The sequence below is a fragment of the Peromyscus leucopus genome, chromosome X (genome assembly GCF_004664715.2).
Source record: "Peromyscus leucopus breed LL Stock chromosome X, UCI_PerLeu_2.1, whole genome shotgun sequence".
NCBI classification, from domain to species: Eukaryota; Metazoa; Chordata; class Mammalia; order Rodentia; family Cricetidae; genus Peromyscus; species Peromyscus leucopus.
The window spans coordinates 61,170,153-61,195,602 of record NC_051083.1 but is presented as its reverse complement, the minus strand read 5'-3'; the positions used below and the strand labels follow the sequence as shown (position 1 = coordinate 61,195,602).

Below are 25,450 nucleotides of genomic sequence, written 5' to 3'. Positions count from 1 at the left end.
CTGGCTCTGAGTTCCACACATGCATATAATCCCCACATATACACACAAATAAAGAAATTAAATAACAGTATTGGAAGAAAAGGTGTTATAACAAATACCTATAATCTCTCAGCACTTGGAAAGTAGAGGCAAGAGGATCAGGGGTTCAAGGCCATCCTTGGCCACACAGCAAATTTGAAGGCAACACAGGCTATTTAAGAGACACTTGACTCAAAAAAAAAAAAAAGAAAGAAAGAAAGAAATGAAAGTATATGGTTTAGATTCAGAAGAAAGAGCCTATGGCAGTCACTGTATGAAGTCACTCAAGTCAAAGTTTCTGAGCTTAAGTTTCCTCAGCTACAAAATACAGGCTACTTAAAATACCTATACTTCCCAGGACTACTATGAAGAGCTTTATACATTAATGTAGTAATATACTCCTACCCTCCAGTCTCATGCACAAGAGGTGAAGACAAAACAATTTAGAGGGACGAGGTCTCACAGAAGCCCACGGAGGTCTCAAAATCAAGGCAGTTCTCCTGTATCACTAGACTGTTGAGTACTAGGATCCCAGGCATCGTGCCTGGCTTCAGAACATTTTTGAATACATTAGTTAATTAATTAAAAATTAAACAAAACAATGAAGGAAAATCTGCTAAGAGGACAGAATGAACAAAAGCAGAAGAGCAGTTGGACAGAAATATCTGAGATAGAAGTAGAAGCCAGGGAGGCTGGAGAGATGTTCAGAGGTTAAGAGCATTGGCTTGCTCTCCCAGAGGATGAAGGTTCAGTTCTCAGCACCCACATGGCAGCTCACAACTGTCTGTACCTCCAATTCCAGGGGATCTGACACCCTCACACATGCATGAAGGCAAAACACCAATGCACATAAAATACAAATAAATTTTTTTTAAAAAGCACTTTTAAAAAAAGTAGAAACAAGATAGGGATCAACTATTATAAACTCGGAATCTAAAAAAAAGTATCCCCCCACCACCAAAAACATCCTAAGAGAGCTGGGGAGATGGCTAAGCACTTAAAGGCACTTGCTACTCGATTATGAGGCCTGGAGTTCTAATTTTAGTATCCACATCTGACAGCTAAGAAATACCTAAAACTTTAGATACAAGTAATCAGACACCCTCTTCTGGTTCAACATGTGTGCACAAGCAAATAATAAAAATTTGTTTAAATAATAATTGTTTAAAAGTCCGAATAGGGGTTGGGGATTTAGCTCAGGAGTAGAGAGCTTGCCTAGCAAGCACAAGGCCCTGGGTTCGGTCCTCAGCTCTGAAAAAAAAAAGTTCTAATAATGGGGGCTGGAGAGATGGCTTAGTGGTTAAGAGCACTGACTGCTCTTCTAGAGGACCCGAATTCAATTCCCAGCATCCACATGGTAGCTCACAACTGTCTGCAACTCAAGTTCCAGGGGATCTGACACCCTCCACAGACACAACAATACATAGAAAAAATAAAAATAAATAAATCATTTTTTAAAAATCCTGATAATGCCAGGCAGTGGTGGCACATGCTTTTAATCCCAGCACTCAGGAGGCAAAGGCAGGCAGATCTCTGAGTTCCAGGATAGCCAGGGCTATGCAGTGAAACCCTCTTTTGAAAAACAAAAACAAACAAAAAAATCCTACTAATGAGCATTAAAAAGGAAGACTTTCATCATACTGGTGGAGAAATTAAATTCTTTTTTTCGGTGTGTGTGTGTTGGGGATCATTAGAGACAGGGTTTCTCTGTGTAGCCCTGGCTGTCCTAGAACTCGCTCTATAGACCAAGCCAGTCTTGAACTCAGTGATCCTCCTGCCTCTGCCCCCTGAGTGCTGGGATTTAAAGTGTATGCCACCACCACCCAGTTGAGAAAATAAATTCTTCATGTTCACTATAGATAGACTTACAGAAGATAGTAAATAATCTTTTAAAATTTTAGTTGCATTTCTCATTTATTTAGTGTGTGTGTGTGTGTGTGTGTGTGTGTGTGTGTGTGTGTGTACACAAATGTGGGCACATGTGTGTCATGAAGTACATGTAGAAGACAACTTGCATGAGTCAATTCTTTCTTTCCCCCATGTAAATCCTGGTGTGTCATGGTGCTTTATCACAGCAATAGAAATCCTCAGACAGAAAAATTGGTACCAGGATCATGGATATTGCTGTGACACACATGACTATGTGGTTTTTTGGGGGGAGGATTTTTAAAGGAGTTTAGGATGTTGGGTTGGAAAAGCCACCGAGTGCTCAGATTTTAATCATCTTTTCTATGGAAACTTCTAAGATAATGCTGAGAACAGGGCAGATGATGGAAACATGGCTTATGAAGTTTTAGACAAGTTTGAGAGTCCCTCAAAGACTATCAGGCCATTCAAGTGATATTTTGAATTAAGAACCACAAAAGTGAAATATCCTGCTCTGACCTCTGCATGTACATGTACCCACACACTCATGTCATCACACACACATGCATGCACGCACAAACATGCCCTACAAACAATTGGGCATGGTGGTGGTACACACCTATAATCCTAGCACCTGGGAAGCCTGTGTTACCTAAGACTCCCATCTCGAAGGGGAAAAAACAAAGACAAACCCAGAGACATTGAGATGTCTTGGCAGGTAAGAATATTAGCCACCAAACTTAAACCTGAGTTCAATCCCCAAGACTCACATGGTAGAGCAAGAATTGACTCCTGCAATTGTCCTTCAACCTCCCTAACACACACACACACACACACACACACACACACACACACAGTGTTAAAAAAAACTATAAAAGTAGTCACAAGAGAATAAGATGGATTATTTAAAAACCACCAACAAGAAATCTCAAAGAAAATTACAAGAACAGGAAAGCAAACAATAATCAGAATCTGGTGAGAGGGGACTAAGGATGTGATTCAGTTTACCAGACTAGTCTCAGACCTGCATATACAAGGCCCCAGGTTTAATTCTCCAGTTCTACCTGCCCTGATAAACCTAGAAGGAATGATTAAAGAACTTGCAGGTGCAGAAAAGCTGGCAATAGTGACAGTGGAATAAATAAATAAGATACAAGAATAAAGGAATGTTTAAGATTGCTATGGACACTGTGTCACACATCTGGAATTCTAGCACTTGGGAGGCAGAGCCAGGAGGGTTGCTAAAAGTTCAAGGCCAAACTTGTCTATATACCAAGTTCCAGGCCATTTCGAGACTACAGAGTAAGTTCCTGTCTAAAAAAAAGAAAGAGGAAAAAAGGAAAAGATTAGCTTGAGAAATGAAATGGGAGAAAAAAGTTCTGGAGATTGTTCCATATCATTTGTGGACCTCCATAGTTCTTTTTAAAAGCTACTGCCAGAGGGCCTCACTATAACCTTCAGAAAAAATCACAAAAAGCAGCACTTCACTCTGGCGAGACGATAATATGATTCAAGTATGATTCAGTATTCACAATGGCCACAACTAATTACCATCAAAATGTACCACTTTTTTTTTGCAGTGCTAGACACAAAGCCAGAGCCTTCAACATGCTAGGTAAGCATTCTATCACTGAGCTGACATTTCCAGTTCCTCAAACATACTAATTTCACACAAAAAATTTAAAACACTCATAACCTACATTAATTCTACGTAGACTTCCCAGTGTTTTGTTTTTGCTTTTTTATTTTTGAGACAAGGTCTCGCTCTATACTCCAGGCTAGCCTCAAACTTGCGCCTTCTAGTACTGGGATTGCAAGCAGGCACCACCCATACCCAGCTACCAGAGTGTATTTTTATATATTTTTTCCTTCTTTCCATTTTTTTTTTTTTGAAACCAGGTATCACTATGTAGCTCTGGCTGTCCTAGAACTCACTATGTAGACCAGGCTGGCCACAAACTCATAGAGATCCACCTGCCTTTGCCTCCCTAGTGTTGGTATTAATGTGTGCATCACCACCATCACGTATATTTTCAAAAAGCTGTTTTATCTTTTATTTGCAATCCCAGTACTCATAAGGCTAAGGACTGCCCCAAAGTTTGAGGCCAATCTAGGCTACATAGTAAGTTTCAGGTCAGTCTGTGCTAAAGAGTAAGATCCTAGCTCAAAAAATACACACACACACACACACACACACACACACAAAAAAAAAAAAAAAAAAACAATAAAAAAAATACCCACTATTCTATATTTAGCCTAAGGAAAAAATCTGAAAAATAACTGAGAATTATTTTTAAGAAAAAAAAGTTTGACGCCGGGCAGTGGTGACACATGCCTTTAATCCCAGCACCCAGGAGGCAGAGGCAGGTGGATCTCTATGAGTTCAAGGCCAGCCTGGGCTACCAAGTGAGTTCTAGGAAAGCTATACAGAGAAACCCTGACTCGAAAAACCAAAAAAAAAAAAAAAAAAAAAAAAACAACCAAAGGAAAAAAAGTTTGTCTTAAACTTTAAATTATACTGATCTTTTGCTGGTTTACTAGACTGACCTCAAACTTGCAACATAGCCAAGGATGACCTTAAACTCCTGATCCTCCTGCCCTCCATGTCCAGTAGATTATACTAAATTTTTACTTTTAATTCTTTATTTTTTATTTCTTAAAAATGTGTCTGAGTGTTTTGCCTTCATCTATGTCTGTGTACCACACAGATGAAGTGACCAAGGAGGCTAGAAGAGGGTTCAGATCCTCTGGAAGTATGAGCTACAGATGTTTCTGAGCTGCCATTAGGTGCTGGGGAATCAAACTCAGCCCTCTGGAAGAACAGCCAGTGTTCTTAGATGCTGAGCCATCCCTCCAGACCCCTCCTTTTTTGAGATAGGGTCTTACTACATAGCCCTGGCTGACCTAGAACTCAGTATGTAGACCAAGCTGGTCTCAAATTCTGCCTCCCAAGTGCTGAGATTAATGGTGTGCACCAACCACCAGACCCACCATCACTTTTACTACATTATACCTATACATGAACAGTACCTCAATCAACCAGAATTGTTTCTTTCTGGGCAAACTTGCTCCTTATCTGTCAATTTCTTTAGGAGAGAATAAAGACAGGAAAGAATTTTTCACCTGCAGTAACTGGCCAGGATGGAGAGAGCCCAGGAAAGGAGATGTATGGCAATAAACAGTTTCTCCATATTTGCAATCTGGGGCTCCAGGATCTTTTCCAGGTTTCTAGGAGAAACATAGTAAACTCAGTTAGACTCACAGAATAAAACCAAAAACACACATGTAATCTTCCATAAGCATAGCATTTGCTATTAAAAAGAGATACCACTCCTTTCTCCCAAGAAATGTGTACGACAAAATACATGTTCACAGATTATCACTACATACCTAATTACAGTTATATTGATAACAAATATTTCAGGGACTGGAGAAATGGCTTCATGGTTAAGAGCACTTGTTGCTCTTACAGAGGACCCAGGATTGGTTCTCAGCACTCATATGGTGGATTACAACCATCCAAACTTCCAGTTCCAGAGGATCCGAGCACTTTTCTGGCCCCCTCAGGCACCTGGCATACATGTAGTACACATACATACATACATGCAGCAAACACTCATACACAGAAAATAAATGTAAATAAGTATTTTTTAAACACATACACACACACAGAGTACAGCACAGACTCACCCTTTTATAGTAGTTTTTTATTTTGGTTGCCATGCCAACTTGCATCATTAATGGTCCGTTTTCCTCACTGTATTCTGCAAGAATAAGGTCTCCATCTTTGCCTGTAAGGTCCTGAGGTGTGCGCATAAAAAACATCTCTCCACCACCTGAGGCTTGCCTCTCCTGCTCTCTCATCTGTCCAGAATAAAGACAATACAGCCTATTTCCAACAGGAAGATAAACTACACACATTGACATCATCCAATTTGAGAGAATATCAATGTCTTTACCATGTTATGTTGTTTGAATCTTAGTTGTTTTTTAATAAAAAAAAAAAAAGAGCCAGAAATCAAGGTGAAAGCTGAAAGATCAGAGAAGTAGACCAGCCAGCCACTAGTTCTTAAATGTGGTGATATATTGTGTACCCTAATAAACTTGCCTGAGGATCAGAGGACAGAGCCAGCCACTATATTAGATATAGAGGTCAGGCAGTGGTGGCACACACCTGTAATCCCAGCACTTGAGATCTCATGCCTTTGCTTGGGAAGCACACATGCCTTTAATCCCAGGAAGTAATATGGCAGGGCAGAGAAGGGTATATAAGGCGTGAGGAAACAGGAACTCACTCTCTTTAGGCTGAGGATTTCGTAGTGGTAAGAACTAGTGGCTGACTGCTCTGCTTCTCTGATCTTTCAGCTTTCACTGTTTTTTTTTTTTTTTATTAAAAGACCATCTAAGATTTGAACAACAATGTTAATTTTCTTTTCATTTCATTGTGAAAACTTTCAAACATACCTAAAATTGGAAGAACATCCTTTATTTCACTACTTAAACATTTTCACTATTTATCTGTAAATTTTCTACAGATTTTAGTAAACCAGTTTTGAAAGCTGCAATATTTTAGCCTTAAATGTATTCATATATATCTTCTAAGAATAAGGATATCTTTCTAGATAACCAAAATAAAACTGTATCACATCTGAGAAAATAAATAGTTCTCTAATATAACCTAATAACCAGTACAGTATCCCAATTTGTACCCCAATTATCTTACAGAACATTTTTTCTAATGAGGATGCAATTCTACCTTTGCCTTCTTTTTGATGTGCTTCAGCAAAGGCTGGACTGAGTGTGGACCTGGCTGAGATAGTGTCCCAAAGGAGTACTTTTTTAGAGGTGGTCGATGGAACTGCCGGAGTTTGATGGGTCCCATGTGAGTAGGAAAGAAGGGTTGCCGTAATTCTACTGCGGGAATTGAATGCTAAACAGAAAGCCAAAGAGTTATAAGTAAACACTAACTCCTTCCTAGGCAAGATTTACCCATATCCTCCACCAAAACAAAGCAGCTATTTGTACCTGGATAATATTCCCTCCGAAAGTACCACGAAGACCCTGTTGCTTGGGATAGTAATACTCATCATTGGAGAGATTCCATGGATCTTTCACTTCTGGCTGAGACATGTTCTAATGATAGATCAAATAAGCCTCGGTCAGACAACCCTTTCCTAATACCTTTCTTTGTTCTTCTAAATACCAAGTTCTTTTCTTTTCACAAACCTGCTGTGGTTCTTCCTTGATGACTCCTGTTTTTCCTAAGAGAATTCGACTCTTCTTCAGAGATGATTCTTTCTTATTCTCCTTGGAAGGAGAATTAGAAGTAGCTTCTTCCTTCTCATCGGGGATCTCTGAGGATGGAACCAGAAAACTTCCAAATTGCTATTCCTAAATGCTCATTTTCTTTCTTTCCTCCTCCTCTTCTTCCCTTCCTCTTTCCATTTCACCTCTCTCTCACCCTTTCCCACACCCCTCTATGGAGTACTAAAGACTAAAACTAAGGTCTTACACAAGCTAGGCAAGGACTCTACCACTGAGCGACATCTCCACTCATCTTGACCTCCTTTTGCATTATTTTTAGACAGGATCTCACTAAGTTGACAAAGCTGCCCTGGAACATACTCTGTTGCCTAGACAATCCTTGAACTTACAGTCTTCCTGCCTTGGCCTCCCAGGTACCTGGGACACATGCCACCAGGCCCAACTAAAATTCACATTTCCCATTGATATTTTGAGTTTCAAAGTAGATTTCTCACTCCACTTTCAGACTACTTTTAGTTGGTAATTCACAAGCCTAATTTTTTTTTTTTTTTTTTTTTTTTTTGGTTTTTCGAGACAGGGTTTCTCTGTGTACCAGTCCTGGCTGTCCTGGAACTCTCTCTTTGTAGACCAGGCTAGCCTTGAACTCACAGAGATCTGCTTGCCTCTGCCTCCCAAGTGCTGGGATTAATGGCATGTGCCACCATACCTGGCTTACATGTCTGATCTTAAAGATAAAATTTTCAACATTCCTACATGAGTTTTTTCTAAACACTCAAACACTAGAAACTGGCAGCTACATCTCTTTTTAAAAATCATTTCCTAAACGTTTTTAGTTTCGGGGGGAGAGGGAATGGGAGGAAAGAAAGGAGGGGAAACTGCAGTCGGTATGTAAAATATATGAATAAATTTAATTAATAAAAAGTTTCTAGTTTTGCACTTTGGAATCCTTTTGCCCTTTGACATTAATAGTAAGATGTCAAAGATATAGAACACTGGCTTCTGCCATCACCATACCCAAAATCAAGTTCTCATCATTGGGATCAAGTGTCAATACAGGAGGCTCCAGAATCCGGGGCATTGCCTGAGCATCCCAAATGATATTGTCCTCCCAACGTCCATATACCAGATCTTCATTATCAATGGGGAAAATGGAATACCAAGGTTTATCATCATCTAGTGTGGCTGCAAAACCTGGCCAAAACAAGAGGAGAAAACAGTAACAAAAAAAAAAAACATTAGTGCTCCTTTCAGTCATGATTCTAGCAAACATAAAAACACTATTAGTGTAGGTATTCATAGCTACTCAAAAGGAACCTTCTTGATATCATGTAAAGCTCACTTTGACAGAAACCATTGATGACAAAATGTTCACTGCAATATTGTTTATAACAGTTAAAACTTAAACAGCCTACTTACTAAGGGACTAATTAAATAATTATGGTTAAGGGCGGGAGAGATGGCTCAGAGAAGAGCACTAGCTGTTCTTCCAGAGGACCTAGGTTCAATTATCAGGCCCCACATGGTAGCTTATCACTGTAACTCCAGTTCCACACACAGACATCCCCACACAGACATAATTGCAGGCAAAACACCAATACACATAAAATAAAAATAAACAAATTAAATAAAAAATTATGGTGAGCCAGGAGGTCATAGCACACGTCTTTAATACCAGCCTTCTGGAGGCAGAGACAGGTGGATTTCTTTGAGTTCAGGGCCAGTCTAGTCTACAAAGTGAATTCCAGGACAGCCATAGCTACACAGTGAAACCCCATCTCGATAAACAATATATATAACAATATCAAACAATATATATGGTGATAAACATTGGTATTTAACTATGTTAACAAATAAAGCAATTACTGATAAGTAAGAAAAACAAACTTCTAAGAACATTATGCATAAAATAAGAATACTATAATACACTTGGGAAGCTAAGAGAAAGATTGTAAGCTTGAGGCCTGACTGGCTACCCACCAAGATCTTGTATCAAAAATACTATGTAACTGAGTTGGGTATGGTGGTACTTTCCTTTAATCCTAGCACTTGGAAGGCAGAGACAAGTGGAGGCCAGCCAGGGCTACACAGTAAGACTTTATCTCCCTCAAAAAACCCAAAAATTCAAAAGAAAAATTATTTAACTAATAAAGTATTTAACTAGAACTGAAGAGAAAAACCTTTTTACAAGATTTTAAAAATTAAGGCATTTTTAGTCAGATGGTTGTGCATGCCTTTAATCTCAGCATTTACAGGGCAGAGGCAAGAGGATCTCTGAGTTTAAGTCCAGCCTGGTCTAGAGCTAGTTCTAAGATAGCCAAGGTTACACAGAAACCCTGTCTTGAAAACAAATTAAGACATTTTTGAGTTGGGTGTGGTGGTACATATGTATAGTCCCAGCACTCAAGAGGTAGGGGCTGAAAATACTGAGTTCTAGGACAGCCTGAGCTATATATTGTAAGACTGTCTCAAAAAAAAATCAATGGTGGGGTAGTGGTGGTGGTGTATGGCTTAAACTGTACAATGAATCCAGCATAACTGAGAAAATGTGGATAACACAGAATGGCATCAAGAGAAAAAAAGAAACCAGAAATAATCATTGCCAATACTTTAGTAGATTTTCTCTTACTCATATTTTTGTTTACACAGTTGTGTTTTTCATTTTTACAAATGAAATATACCAAATATGCTGTTTCATATCTTGTTTTCTTTCCATTTTAAATGTTTCCTGGCATTTACCTCTAATCACAGTACTCAAGAAGCTAAGGCAGAAGGATTACTTCAAGTTCAAGGCAAGCCTAGACTACATACATGGCAAGTAGTAGAACAGCCAGAGCTATGGCATGAAATCCTGTCTCAAAAATCCAATAAATCAATGTGACTTTTTAATATGACCCTCTGTCCTCAGTGTTGGTTAAAGGGTTATCAAGATCACCAAGAATAATTTAGAGATCGTCAAGGAATTGTTTAAAGGTGCTTTCAAGTCTAACTGATAGCTCTGACATAAACAGATAAGACAGAGGTATTTAAAACCATTTTTCATTTAAAAATTCAATAAATAATTGTTTCCACATCTTTAAACATTTATATGAACAACTTTAAAAACTTACATATAAAAATTGTGTTAAGAAAAAAAATCAACAAGGTGTGGTGGCACACACCTTTAATCCCAGCACTTGGGAGGCAATGACAGGCAGATCTCTATAAATATAGGCCAGTCTGTTCTACATATATAAAGTTCCAGGCCAGCCAGGACTACACAGTGAGGACCTGTCTCAAAAAACAAAAAAGCAAGAGAAAAACCACAGTATAGCATGGGTGAAGTGGCTTACACATCTAATCCCACACTTGTGAGAATGAGGCAGGAAGACTGCAGCAAATCTGAGGCCAGCCTGGGATACAAGATAGGTAGGACCTTGTCTCCAAAAAGAACACCACTACCACAGTACAGAGTCAGGTGGATCTCTGTGAGTTCAAGGCCAGCTTGATCTACATCGCAACACTATCTTAAAAAAAAACAAAAATATCAACAAAAACAGTATGTATGACACTTGCCAAATCATATATGGCAAGAAATACTTATAATAATAGTACTTGGGAAGCTTGAATTAGGAAGATGGTGAGTTTTAGGATAGCCTGGGCTATAAAGTGAGTTCCAGATTAGCCTCAGGTACAGAGCAAGACCTTGTCTCAACATTAATTAACTAAGCTCAACCATATACATGCAGAAAACACATTAAAAAGTTAATAACTGATAATCTCTAGAATATCAGAATTTTTCTTTTTGACAGATTTCATGGTTGAGAAAAAAATTATAAAATGATCAAGTGCCTTTATAAATAAAAAATGAAAATAGGGCTGCAGAGATGGCTCAGCGGTTAAGAGCACTGGCTGTTCTTCCAAAGGTCCTGAGTTCAATTCCCAGCAACCCCATTTGGTGGCTCACAACCATCTGTAATGAGATCTGGTGCCCTCTTCTGGCCTGCAGGCATATATATAGGCAGAACACTGTATACTTAATAAATAAATAAATCTTTAAAAAAAATGAAAATAAAATCAGGGATTAGATTTAAAGCATTTTACTCTGCCTGAACAGCCTAAAAGACGGTAACTCGGATGGATTCCTTATGATGACTGAGCTGAAGAACTGTGTGTGTATGCGACACTGTTAGAAGAGAAGCACACCTTGCTGGACATTGTAGGCCATGGCATTCCTAGTCATACTGGACGGAAGCCAGCCTGCCAAGCTTGCACGCTGAGGTTTGGTTCCTTTGTGTTTGACATCCTCCCCATCCCAGATGATGTCATCTTCCCAATGCAGCTGTGTCACCATTAGGAAGTTTTCATCTGCCAGAAGATCAATGCCATTGCCCTCCTCGAGATTCCTTAGTTTCTGTACAAGTAGAAAGAATAATAAGTCAGTCACAGGGGGTTTGGGACTTAGCTCCCGGTTCGGTCCTCAGCTCTGAAAAAAAAAGTCAGTCACTGGTCAAAGTTTCCAATCCAGACAGTAAAGGATTCATGTGGTAACACAAGTAGTGCTGTGTCAGACTTAGTGTCAAATACCTGCAATCCTAGCACCTGGGAGACAGAAAGGAGAATTCCAAGTGTGAGGTCAATCCGGGATACAAAGTGAGACCCTGCCTCAAAGAGCCAAGGGTTGAGAATGCAGCCCAGTGGCAGAGTGCAGTGGCAGACTGGGATCAATCTCTAGCACAGAAAAACATGATGTTCTATTATGCAAAGTGCCTGATAAGAAAAAAAAAATATCTGCCTCTTCTCCAACTCTTACTTTGGAACAGCACCCATTTCAAAAACAGAATCCTTAGAATCAAGTTTAGTTACATGATGATATACCGCACTATAGATTGTACCCAAGAACTTGCCAGCCAAGAAGTTAGTGAAAATGATAGAACCCTCTCTTATCCACCAGAATTGCTTACCGTCATCATTTTGCATTGTACTGTGGGGTCATGTTCAGTCTTCCTCATCTTGAAGCCATAGTCAAACCCACTACCATCTTCAGGGACACCGAGCATGTCGTACCACAGCCGGGCAGGTCCATAACGCCATTCTGCCACTCTTGGTTTGGTATCCATCACTTTATCTGTGTCTCCAGTGGCCTGGGAAAACTTGGACTCCACAGGAGCCATCATTGTGATCTGTAACAGAGTCAAAGATGTAGAGGTGGGGCTTCACTATTCCAGATGACCTAAGGCTACAAGAAAATTAACAATCATAAGGTGACTTAGAGTTAGAGGAAGCACAAGTATGATTCCTGAATAGGAATTTTTACCTGGAGTTAGAATATACAAAAATAAGAGGTGTATCATTGCATGCTTTGTCCACGAGTCACAGCTTTATATTTAGCAATATATCACCATCTACCCTGCCCTGCCCCACCAAATATCTTTCTGTTACAACAGGAAAGGTGAAACACTGCATTTAACTCATAATTATTATTGGTAAGTAGCAAAGAACTCTTTTTTTTTTTTTTGGCTTTTCGAGACAAAGTTTCTCTATGTTGTCCTGGCTGTCCTGGAACTCGCTCTGTAGCCCAGGCTGGCCCTGAACTCACATAGATCCACCTGCCTCTGCCTCCCAAGTGCTGGGATTAAAAGCATGCACCACCAAGCCCGGCTAGCAAAGAACTCTTAATGCTGAAGTGTTAGTTCCCACTTTGACACAAGCTAGAGAGCTTTCTGCATGCCCCCATGTCTACTTTGCCTACTTCATCATCAGAGAGACACTGCTCTGGAGGTGGAGGTGGAGCATAGTCATAGTTCCACAGAGATTTCTGGTTGACTTCTAGTTCTGCTGAGCACTCTTCCTCCGGCATTGGCTCTTCCTGTATAAGCTCACGATGCTTCTTCTTCCTCTTTCTCCGAGCACTCCTCCAAACCGATGGGACATTCTTTCCTGGTCCAAAAAGACGTAGAAAGCGTAGCACCTAGAACATATAACATACTATTATGTCAGAGATTCGGTGTCTGAAAAACTCTCAAGTTATCTATTCAATTGCAGGGGAGAAAATGAAGGAATGCTAAGTTCAGACCATGAAAATACTGTCCCTCAGAAAGACAGTTTCTTTTCTTCTCCCTTTTTCTTTTTCATGTGGTACTGGACTTTGAAGTTAGGGACTTACATGCTATCAATGAGCAACAATCCAAGTCCTTAGCTTTACTTTATTTTTGTTTTCTGAGACAGAGTCTCACTATGTAGCCTTGGCCTAGAATTCTCTACGTAGAACAGGCTGGCCTCAAACTTAAGAGATCCACTTGCCTCTGCTTGGGTTTAAAGGCATGCACCACCATGCCTGGCTGACCCTTAGCTTTTATGACAGGGTCTCATTAAGATGCTCATTTGGGAAGGATTAAGGTGTGTGGCCTTATTGGAGGTGTGTCACTGGGGGTGGGCTTTGAGGTTTCAAAAGCCCAGGCCAGGCCCAGTCTCACCTGCTCTCTGTCTGCAGATCTGGATTTAAGCTCTCTGCTACTGCTTAGGTGCCTTGCCCGTCACTGTGCTCCCTGTCATGTTGTGCATGGATTAACCCTCTTGAACTTTAAGCAAGCCCTCAATTAAATGCCTTCCTTTAAGTTGTATTGGTCATGGTGTCTCTTCATAGCAACAGAACAGTAACTAACACTTGGTTTACTTTTTATTCTAACAGAAAGCCTGTCTCAAAAAACCAAAAAAAAAGAAAGTTATTTTTTTTAGTCATGTATTTATGTGTGTGTATATTTGTGCATGTGCAGGTGTACATGCCATAATACATGTGTGGAGGTCAAAGGACAAGTCTCAGGAATTGGTTTTCTCCAACCAATTTGTGGGATCTGGGGAGCAAACTCAGATCCTGAGGCATGCATGCAAGTGCCTCTATCCAATGAGCCATCTCACCAGCCACTAAGAGGACAATTTTGTTAATGTTTTTTGAGACAGGGTTCTCTGCATAGCCTTGGCTGTCCTGGAACTCACTATGTAGACCAAGCTGGCCTTGAACTCACAGCAATCCATGACCATGCCTGGCAGCTGGACAATTTTTACTGCAAACATTCTAAGCCACATTTCCTATGAATACATACAACTTCAAAATATGATCTAATACAGTATGGAAAGCTCCTATACAAACAATTATCTGTCACTGAAAAAGGACATCATTAAATCTCATGCACTATATATTCAGCAATGTAACAACAGAATTTGGAATCTGGAAGAAGTCAGTTTTCATTATGGACATTCTCTATACAAAGTACCTTTCCAGGCCTAAATTCAGGAAAAAGTTCTGTGACACTTGGCAACAGCTTGGTGGCATCATGCTGCATAATCCCAGCCAATGGTAGAGTCAGCTTTCCATCCTTAGATTCTGCCTGTGTTGCTTCCTGAGGTCCCATCTCAGATTCTGAGTCAGAGGAACTACTGAAGTCCACTTTCTCTGAGGCCAAAGAGGAAGGGGCAATGATGGAGGGCAAGATGATGCCTTCTCCATCTTCAGACACTGCAACAAGGAAGAGAAACCCCTTTGGCATGTAACTGTGAACACATTTCCTCAAATTCAGCCAACACCCCTTCTAAGCTAATATGCATGGCTCTGTGGCAGGGGATATAGTCCCAAGCACCCACATTACTAGTATGCAGCCCAAAAAACTCATCCGACTTATTTCCCCCCATCCCCAACTCACCTTGGACCTGGTACCCTAGGGTTGTGATGAGAGAAAACAAACACTATTACTACATTTACTACTTTCCATAAATGACCAATACTGTGCCCAATATTGTGATTAGTAGCAAAATTATATTAATACTTCACATTAATCAGGCCCTGTTATGTTCAGTTCCGGTATCTATAAGATGGAGAATTGTTAAGCCCACAGAATAACAAAAAATAAAATTCCACACACCAAGTTAAATAACATTTACCTTGCAAACTAAAGGAAATGGTCAGAGCACCAACTGGAGGAATTTAGGCTAATGTAAGCCTCAAAATATAGAAGACCAAGGCATGGTGGCATACACCTTTGATCCCAGCACTCAGGAAGCAGAGGCCAGCAAATCTCTGTGAGTTCAAGGCCAGCCTGGTTTACATGGAGTCCCAGGCCAGCCAGGGATACACAGTGAGGCCCTGTTTCAAAACTAAAGGTACTGTTCTTCCCTTGTTGTCTGACCTCTGACAGCATCATTACTGTTACAGGGATAAGAATAGTGAGAACAACTCAAGACCTTATCAATCTTTGAAATCTCTGAAGGTAAGTGATGCTACATTCTAGAAGGATGCTTGATTCTTGAGACAGGGTTCTGTTACATAGCCTCAGCTAGCCTCAAACCAGAAGTCATCCTCCTGCCTTCAGAGTATTGGGAATATAGGCATATACTACCATGCCCAAATTAAAAGTTTTTTTTAAAAACGGATAATTTCCAAATGAGTATATAAATTAGTTGCATCAGAAAGTCTTGGGGAAGCTGGGCGGTGGTAGTACATGCCTTTAATCTCAGGAGGCAGAGGCAGGCAGATCCCTGTGAGTTTAAGGACAGCCTGATCTACAAAGTGAGTTCCAGGATAGCCAGGGCTACACAGAGAAACCCTGTCTCAAGAGGGGTGGGGAGAAGGTCCTGGGGAACAAAAAATGTGGTAGCTCATGCATGCAATCCCAGCACTAAGAAAGCAGAAACAGAAGGATTGCTACAGGTTTGAAGGTTGCCTAGCATATTATACAGAGTTCCAGGGAGGGGCTTCATAGTAAGACCCTGTCTCAAAACAAAAAATTCTTGGGAAACTCTTAACAAAAATTTCTGGGCTCTATTCCAGATCTTCTGAATCAAACACTCCAAAATAACCAGGTATCTGTATTTTTTTTTACAAGACTCTAGGTAAATGTGATGGGCAGCTTAATTTGAGAAGCACTTTGTTAAATTATTATTTCTTGACTGTGTGGTATTAAACATTTTAAAAGGAAAATTTCTATTCAATAGCAGTATTTGACACTATATGATTTTTTTTCTAAAAGTGCCATCCTTTTCTAAGAGTTTTTTTTAAAGTCCCTTAAGCATACCAAAAGCCTGGTTTGATTAATAGAAACTCATTTCTAAAAGGAAAGTAGACAGTTTTTACTTACCACCAGTAATACCATCTTGGTCTTTTTCTTTCTTCACTGGTCCTGGTGGTGGTGGTGGGGGAGGCATCAACTTGCAATCAATATCTTCACAATCAGCATCATAGTCATCTTCATCATAATCTCCTAAAACCAAGGTAATCTCAATATGAAGAATTCCATACAGTATCTTTGAGCATCCTTCAAATCTCAAGATTTAAAGCACCACAGAAGTACTATGCATCCTTTAAGAACATACAGAAGAGAAGAGTCTTGTGTGTTTGTGTGTGTGTGTGTGTGTATGTATGTGTGTGTGTGTGTGTGTGTGTGTGTGTGTGTGTGTGTAAAACACTCCTTTAATCTCAACACTCAGAAGGCAGAAGTAGGTAGCTCTCTGAGTTTAAGGTTAGCCATGGCTACATAGCTAAGAAACTATCTCAAAAAACAAACAAAACATAAAAAAATACATAGAATATGCAGCTTCTGCCTTCAGAAAGATATGGTACAGTCAAATGTTCAGCTCTCACATGGAGTATGAGAGCTTCCAGGAACTATATGAAACCTTTTGATTAACTGCTCCTTTTCCTGATCATACTGGGTTTTGTTTTCCACCTTGTTCACTTTCCTAATTGAATAGTCTTCCCCAGTTTCTAAAATTAAAACACACACACACACACACACACACACACACACACACACACACACACACACACAAAAGCGCACAGTTCCCAAGTCTTTGATACACTTTTCCTGTCTATATTTTGGCAGTAGATCATTCTTCTCAGTGCTTTTTAACTATTGGCAGTACTCACTAGTTGGTCCTGACAACATATTTTGTTTTGGTTTTGTTTTTTCCAGACAGGATTTCTCTGTATAGCCCTGGGTGACCTGGAACTCACTTCGTAAACCAGGCTGGCCTCAAACTCAGAAATCCACCTGCCTCTGCCTCACAAGTGCTGGGACTAAAGGTGTGTGCCACCACATTTGACCAAAGATCTGTTATGTTATTTTATGTATATGGGTGCTTTGTCTGCATGTCCATCTGCATACCAGAAGAGAGCATTGGATCCCAGTATAGATGGTTGTAAGCTGCCATGTGGTTGCTGGGAACGGCAGGACCTCTGGAAGAGCTAGTCCTCTTAATCACTGAGTTATCTCTCCAGGCCCATACTTTGTTTTCAATGTTTTGACACAAGGTCTCATGCAACCTAAGTATTGAGATTACAGGCATATATACTACCTTGCTGGCTCAAATAGTCTTTTGTTCTACATATTTCCCTTTTCAACAATCACCCTTACCAGTCAGCATGGTAGAACATGCCTGTAATCCCAACATTTGGGAAGGAGAGGCTGCATGATTAGGTGTTCAAGGCCGGTCTGTATTACATGACATCCTGTCTCAAGATAGTAACTAAAAAGCCCCCAAGGGAGCTAGCAGGATAGCTCAGTGGGTAAAGGCACCTACCACAAATCATAACAACCTGAGTTTGATCCCCAGGGCCCACATGGTAGGGCAGAACTAATTCCTTCGCTCCCCTCTGACTACTTATGTGTTGGAACATAGGCTTCCACATGCAAAATAAATGTAATTTTAAAAATAAACAAAAAATAGAGGCTGGACCAATGACTCAGCAGAAAAAAAGCAATTATTGTACTTGTTCTTACAAAAGACCCAAGGCAGCTCACAATCTTCCATAACTCTAATTCCAGGGGATAGGACAGGTTCTTATGACCTCCAAGGGAACCAGGCACACACGTGGTGAACACACACACACACACACACAAACAGGCAAAACACCCACATCCACAAAAATTAAAAACATCTTTTAAAAATAGAATAAAGGCATGACTCTTTTAAAGAGGGGAACTCTTTTAGAGCGAGCTCACATGAGCATGTGGGGGGCAGGGGAGGACACGACACGGGACTGGAGAGATGACTCGGTGGTTAAGAGCACTGGCTGCTCTTCCAGACAGCCTGAATGTGATTTCCAGCACCCACATGGTGGCTCACAACCATCTGTAACTTCAGTTTCAGCATATCCAATTGGCATCTGTGGACAATGCATATACACACACACACACACATGCAGGCAAAAATACCACTACACATAAAATTAAATAAATCTAAATAAAAAAGCCCTCAAGAGTCAATGAGACAGCCCATTGGACAAAGGAATTTGCTGCTCGTCTGGCCACCTGAGTTCAATCCCTAGGACCCATGTAGAGATGGAAGGAAATAGCCAACTCCACAAAGTTGTCCTCTGACCTCTACACATGTGCTGTGGTGCACATACAAAATAAAAATTACCTTTATTAGTCCTGTGGGGGGGTTTTTTTGAGACCAGGTTTATGTATCCCTGGCTGTCCTGGAAATTTGTATATAGACAAGGCTAGCCTCAAATTCAGAAATCCACCTACCTCCTCTGCCTCCCACCCTAATTTAAATCCAAATTTTCGGGCTTTGCCCTGATTTACCATATTTCTACAATTCTATCACATCTTGGCTGCCTAAAGGAAACTTTCCAGTTAGATTATCAACTTTTTTTGTGTGTTTAGTAAATGATCTCCCATCATGTGACCACAAACTTAAATTCCCAAATAGCATTAATCATTTTCTTGACTATAGAAGAAAACTGGGAGATTACTATAAATAACAAATTCAAGTGTCAGATAATAAATGGAATATGGAATTGGGATTTCAACCTTTAGTATTCTGACCCAGAAGTCTATTCTTTCCATTCTATCACACTATTTAACAATCATGTTGGCCAGAAACTCTTTATGGCATCAAATCTCAAATAATATATACATAAAGAAGCTACAAAATTTGTCTTATCTTTGGTTTTTGCTATTTAGCAATATTTTTCCCATGGCTAAAAAAAAAAAGGCTGAGTCCTAATATCACACGCCTTAATCCTAGTACATGGGAGGCAGAGGCAAGTAGATCTCTATGAGTTCCGGGCCAGACAGTTACACAGTGAGACCCTGTCTCAAAACAAATACCACTGGCTAATTCATTTCCCCATTCCTTCCTTACTTTTTTCTTTCTTTTTGTTTTGAGCCAAGGCTTCACTATGTAGCTCTGACTATCCTGGAACTCACTGTGTACATCAGGCTGGTGTTGAATTTACAAGATCTGCCTGGCTCTGGCTCTCGGGTGCTAGTCAGAGCCAGTACACCTGGCTTCCCCATTATTTTCTTATTTCTCATTTTCTCAACTCTCTAGACAAGTCTTTGACCCAGCACTCAGGAAGGGAGAGGCAAGTGGATCTCTATGAGTTAGAGGTGAGAGTTCCAGGACAGCCAGAGCTGTACAGTGAGACCCTGTCTCAATGTGTGTGTGTGTGCGTACACATATAAATGGATATATATACTTTTTGCTAGACATGGTGATGTCTAGCCTTTAATCTTAACACTTTTGTAGGATACAGGACAATCAGGAGTTCAAGGTCATCCTTGGATCTAGAATTTAACCCATCTAGGACACATGACATCCTATTTTTAAAAAGAAATACAATACTGGGCACGGCAGCACACACATTTTTATTCATCTATAAACTCTTGAAGGGCAAAGACTGGATTTGTTTTCATCTCTAACTTCGAAGAGCATCTAAGAACAGTATCTCAAACCTACAGGCCCTTAAAAAAGATCAAATGACAAGAAATCATTATCACCCTTGTCATTAGCCAACACTTTGAGACTGAGCATTGTGAGAATAAAAGCCTGAGCTTGGTAAAAGAGGACACCTACCACTTGGAACTGAATTGACAATAGGACTAGCAGACAGAGGAAATTCACAGACAGTAAACCACAACGGCAGAGACCAACATAGAAGTCAGAGCCCCAAACACATTTATCCAGGAAGAAAATGCACTACACTACCAATTTTATAACATTAAAGAATGCCAGGCATAGTGGGGCACATCTCTAATCCCAGCACTTAGGAAGCAGAAGCAGGTGGATCTCTATGGGTTCTAGATCATCCTGGTGTACACAGTGAGTTCCAGGACAGGCAGGGCTACATACAGAGACCCTGTCACTAAAAAAACAAAAAAGAGAATCATCACCTGAGTGACAAAGGGGTTGCAAGCTCCCCATCGTCTGCTGATATCTTCGGCTTTCATCTTCTGCCACCTCATTGATGTCTGAATAGTCCACAGCATCTTCTCTACTCCTAATCCAGCCTATGGACAAAAAGGAGACATCTCAAGAAAAAGCAAGTCAGTCTCACTTCCATAGATAAGTCCCACTTAAAAGTACGTGGACTTAAAAGTACAGTGTGGTCCTCCCCTGACCCACACTGTACTCCCCATGGCCCACACTTCACCTTCGTCATTTAACAAGGAACCATCAGTCTCTGCCAATTCTTCATTTGCCGTGAGTTCAGTGATCAGGCTGCCCAGACCCAAAGCCCCCAAGCCTGCAAGATGCTTCTTACATTCCTGAAAAAGGGACAGCGTGAGAGTCGAAAGTAACAACCAAACCTGAAAGTCCTGCACAAGGTTTATTTGCCTCGCTCATGACAAAGTCACAAATCCATTTGAAAAAAAATGATTCCACACTGTGCTCAAAGGAACTTCACATGCAAGAACTGTACAGGAAATCTAAACTCCATATAGATCAGATCCAAACAACACAGGTTCCATCCATACTCCTGGCTTTGAAGCCATTCCAGATCAACGAAAGCCAGACAAGCAGGGTCCCAACACTCTTCAAGAAGGATCTCACACAGTAACGGTTCTGATAACTTTGCTAGGTTTAACTATTATTTTCCCCAGCAAACAAGCAGACTGTTACCTTCGAACCAAACACCTCTGCGTCAGTGACTGACACTTAACCGTTTTCCTCTTTTCTCCCCATCCTTCCTCAGAGTTGAGCGCGCGCGCTCTCGCTCTGCACTCTTCCTCAAAGCCAAGAGAAGGGGCTCCTGTGAGCCCCCAAAATGGCCTATAACACCCTCTGTCACCGATTCCTAAACAGTCTCCGCTCCACCGTCCTCCGTAGCCACACCACCCTCCGCCTCAGGCCCACGCCCACGCCTCACATCATCCAAGACGCTTTCGCCCTCCAGCTGCCCTGCTCCATTGATGTTTCCGAACAGGAACCCGGTTAAAGAAAATGGGCCTCCTCCGGCGGAATCTTCATCGCTGTCTGTGTCTGACATGATGGCGGCACGTCTGCCCGCACCGGTTGCGGACAGCGGCCCGGCCCGGCCCGGCCCCTTCGGCCGGAAACAAATACGACAGTCGCACGGTAATGACTCGCGCTCCCTGACCCTACCAGAGTCTACCGGAAGTTGAAAAGAAAAACCGGAATGACCGGGCTGTCGCTCAAGAACCGACACTCAGGCATACTACTTCACTAACTGCTTTTGATTGGTCCGCCCAGGATCAGGAGGCTGGGTAAATGGAAAGTGGTTGGTCAAAGAAACCGTTCAGTCCCGCCCAGCGACTGCGCGGGAACCTTCTGGTTGCTAGGGTGGGAGAGGCAGATTTCCCTCCAATAAGAAAGACGTTTTGAGACCGCCTGACCTATACCCCCTGGAAACCTGGGGTCACAGGCTGCAAGGCACGGAAGTAAGGATTTGAGCCGGTTTTTCCGCTTTGTGCCGTTCCCCAAAGGAACGTTGCTATGAATTGTGCCTGCGGTAGGAACGCTACTTACTTATTTTGAATCGGCATTTCCCCACAGCAAAATGTGAAGCTTAGTCCAGCACTCGGGAGGCAGAAGCAAACGGATCTCTGTGAGTTCGAGACCAGCCCGTTCTGCATAGTTCCAGGATAGCCAGGGCTACACAGAGAAATCCTGTCTTGAAAAAACAAAACGACAACAATAAAAAAAAAATGAAGCTTAGTAAAACAAGCAACCGAAACTTCGAGATTTACAATCGCTAACATTTTCATAGTTTTTTAAAAAGCTATTTATTCTTATTTTATGTGCATTGGTGTTTTGCCTGCATGTATGTCTGTATAAGCATGTGAGATCTTGGAGCTACAGACAGTTGTGAGCTGCCATGTGGGTGCTGGGAATTGAATCTGGATCCTCTGGAAGAGCAGCCAGTGCTCTTAGCCTCTGAGCCAGCTCTCCAGCCCCGTGGTTTGTTTATTTGAGCTCCAGCACCAAAATAAATAAATGAATGAATGAATAAATGAATAAATAAAAATAAATAAATATTTAAAAGCTGGGAGAGAGGGAAGAGAAATAAAGAGGGAGAGAAAGTAAGTATACAGGACTGGTGATACGGCTCCCTGGCCGTGTACTTGCCAGCATTCGTGAGTTCGAAGACCTAGGTTCAATTCCCAGTACTTAAAAAAATGACTTTAGCCGGGCGGCGGTGGCGCACGCCTTTAATCCCAGCACTCGGGAGGCAGAGCCAGGCGGATCTCTGTGAGGCCAGTCTGGGCTACATGGTGAGTTCCAGGAAAGGCGCAAAGCTACACAGAGAAACCCTGTCTCAAAAAACAAAACAAAAAAAAAATGACTTTATTTTTCCCGGGTGTAGGTAGCTGAGGTGGGCGTGTCTCTGAAGTCAAGACCAGCCTATTATACATAAGTTCCAGGCTACACAGCGAGACTCTGTCAGAAAAAAAAATTAAAATATTTAAGTACTTTACATATTTATTCTTTATTTCCAAAAGTAGATATCTTAAACCAGCCAGATGCCTCAGTAGGTAAAAGACACCTGCCACCACCCCAACCTCAGTTCCATCCCCACGACCCACTGTTACTGTGGCACATTCAAGACACACAAAAGTAGACATTTTTTTTTTCAGCCCACTCTCGTGACTTTAAAAAGTTAATGTCTCACGCCTTTAATCCCAGCACTTGGAAGGCAGAGCTAGGAGGATCTCTGTGAGTTCGAGGCCAGCCTGGGCTACAGAGCAAGATTCAGAACAGGCTCCAAAGCTACACCAAGAAACCTTGTCTCGAAAAACAAAAGCAACAAAATTAAGTCAATGTATTTGACATACAGTTAAAATTTAAGTGTCTAGAGGTGTTGGAATTGAAGCATCTATGTTTCCAAATCTAGGATTTATTCAAGGTTCCTACTTTGCATTTTTTGTGCATCATTCCTTGTTGATTGTTTTGTTTGTATTTCTGTTTGTTTTGAGACAGCCTCACTTCAGTTTCCTAGGCCTGGCCTTGAACTTTCCATTCTCTTGCCCCAGCTTCCCAAGTAACTGAGTTTACCAGTCTTTGTCCAAGTTCAACCCTGCAATTACATTTTACCACCTCCCCTTAGTCTAGACACTGGGAAGTTTTCTTTATTTTGTAAAATGTTTTATCTATCTATCTATTCATCTATCTATCTATCTATCTATTTTGGTTTTGTCTTTTTGAGACAAGGTTTCTCTGTGTAACAGTCCTGGCTATCCTGGAATTTGCTTTGTAGACCAGGCTGGCCTGGTAGTCATAGAGATCTGCCTGCCTCTGTCTCCCAAGTGCTGGCATTAAAGGTGTGTGCTTCCACCACTGCCCCACGAGATGTTTTTCTTTTAAATTATGTGTATGTGTCTGTGTATGGGTACATGCACTGGAGTGCAGTTGTCCATGGAGGACAGAGCTGTTGACTGCCTGTTGGAGTTACAGATAGTTGTGAGCTGCCTGATGTGAGTACTGAGAACTGAATTCAGATCCTCTGGGAGAACAGCAACCACTCATTCGTAACCATGAACTATCTAGCCAGCCCTGGTAGAGTTTTACTGAAAAATGTTTGCTATTCTGCATATGCCTGATTGTTCTTCAAATTGATCTGGGTTTCATATTTTACTGGCCATTAAGAAGGCAGAGTATCAGATTGTCCCAATATTGATAATGCTAATTTGATCGGTTATGTAGGGTGACAGCCAGATGCCCTGTTGAAGTAATACATCTCCTTTATAACCTAGTAAATCACTTATGGGCAATCCTTTGACATTATGTAAATATTCCATATATCATCACACTTTCATTGTTTTGGTGTGATGATATTTTGTTTGTACTCTAACAAGTAAAACTTGCCTGATGATCAGAGGACAGAGCCAGCCACTAGATTAAACATAGAGGTCAGGCAGTGGTGGCACACACCTTTAATCCCAGCACTTGGGAGTCACAAGCCTTTAATCCCAGCACTAGGAAGGTTGAGACAGGAAGTGATATGGGTGGGCAGAGAAAGGAATATAAGGCAGGAAGAGACATTCTTGACCCCCTTGATTTTGCTGGGAATGTAACCTGGGTCCTCTAGAAGAGTAGCCAGTGCTTTTAACCACTGAGCCGTCTCCAGCCCCTTATTTATTTTTTGCAGTGCTATGGATAGAACACAGAGCCTATACATACTAGGGAAGTTCTCTCCCACTGAGCTACAACCCTTTTTAAAATTGATGTTGAGACAGGACCTCTCTAAGTTGCCCATGCTGACTGGAACTCAGGGTCCTATCTCAGCTTCCCAGGTAGCTGGGATTACAGATACACAGCGACACACCTGGCTCCCTGTTTGACTTGGTGTTGATTCTGCTTTGGTTTTTAGATAGGGTCTCCTATAACTCGGGCTAGTCACAAACTCTGATATAGCTGAGGATGCTTGAACTTCTGATTCTCAAAGCACCCCATTTCCTGGGTGCTAGGGTGTTGAGCATGCACCATGTGTCAGGTATATGCAGGACTGCAGATCAAGCCCTGAGCTCTGTGCAGGCTAGGAAAGCACTCTACCAGCTAAGCTACATTCTTGATGCCCTCGATTTTGTTTTTAGCTGATGGTGGTGGCGGCGGCGGCGGCGGCGGCGGCGGCGGCGGCGGCGGCGGCGGCGGCGGCGGCGGCGGCGGCGGCGGCGCACGCCTTTAATCCTAGCACTCCTGAGGCAGAAGCAGGCAGATCTCTGTGAGTTTGAAGCCAGCCATCATACCATTATACAAAGTGAGTTCCAAGACAGCTAGGGCTATGCAGGGAAACTCTGTCTTGAAAAACAAAAATAAGAAAGGTTTGCTTATTTTTATTTTATGCGTGTTTAAATGTTTTGTCTAAATATATACATGAGCACCGTGTGAATGCTTGGTGCCTAGAGACAACCATCTCTTTAGCATCCTTCATTTGTTTTCTACTGAGACATTAATTTTTTTTTCTTTCTTTTTGTTTTTTCCAGACAGGGTTTCTTTGTGTAGTCCTGGCTGCCCTAGAACTTGCTTGGTAGACCAGTCCAGCCTCAAACTCACAGAGATCTGCCTGCCTCTGCCTCCCAAG

General features: G+C 41.4%; 1 protein-coding gene across 8 annotated transcripts in view; it reads right to left on the bottom strand.

Annotated features, from left to right (window-relative positions):
• Taf1 (TATA-box binding protein associated factor 1) overlaps window positions 1-21,510 on the bottom strand; it is a 73,906-nt gene extending 52,396 nt beyond the window's left edge. For 2 of the 8 annotated variants that reach the window (XM_037199294.1, XM_037199292.1), the window contains exons 1-15: window positions 21,278-21,490; window positions 20,561-20,675; window positions 20,301-20,417; window positions 16,257-16,379; window positions 14,826-14,840; window positions 14,400-14,641; window positions 12,878-13,096; window positions 12,090-12,308; window positions 11,332-11,539; window positions 8,164-8,340; window positions 7,111-7,238; window positions 6,910-7,017; window positions 6,641-6,814; window positions 5,575-5,748; window positions 5,008-5,112 (exon numbers count right to left, since the gene is read on the bottom strand). In XM_037199294.1, coding sequence (XP_037055189.1) covers window positions 5,008-5,112; window positions 5,575-5,748; window positions 6,641-6,814; window positions 6,910-7,017; window positions 7,111-7,238; window positions 8,164-8,340; window positions 11,332-11,539; window positions 12,090-12,308; window positions 12,878-13,096; window positions 14,400-14,641; window positions 14,826-14,840; window positions 16,257-16,379; window positions 20,301-20,417; window positions 20,561-20,675; window positions 21,278-21,397 — 2,244 coding nt within the window. In that variant the 5' untranslated portion in view covers window positions 21,398-21,490. Of the gene's footprint in view, window positions 1-5,007; window positions 5,113-5,574; window positions 5,749-6,640; window positions 6,815-6,909; window positions 7,018-7,110; window positions 7,239-8,163; window positions 8,341-11,331; window positions 11,540-12,089; window positions 12,309-12,877; window positions 13,097-14,399; window positions 14,642-14,825; window positions 14,841-16,256; window positions 16,380-20,300; window positions 20,418-20,560; window positions 20,676-21,277 lie in introns of all 8 variants that reach the window. The other 6 variants (XM_028892039.2, XM_028892040.2, XM_037199295.1 and 3 more) reach the window with 5 other exon arrangements.
• Window positions 21,511-25,450: the final 3,940 nt, after the last annotated feature.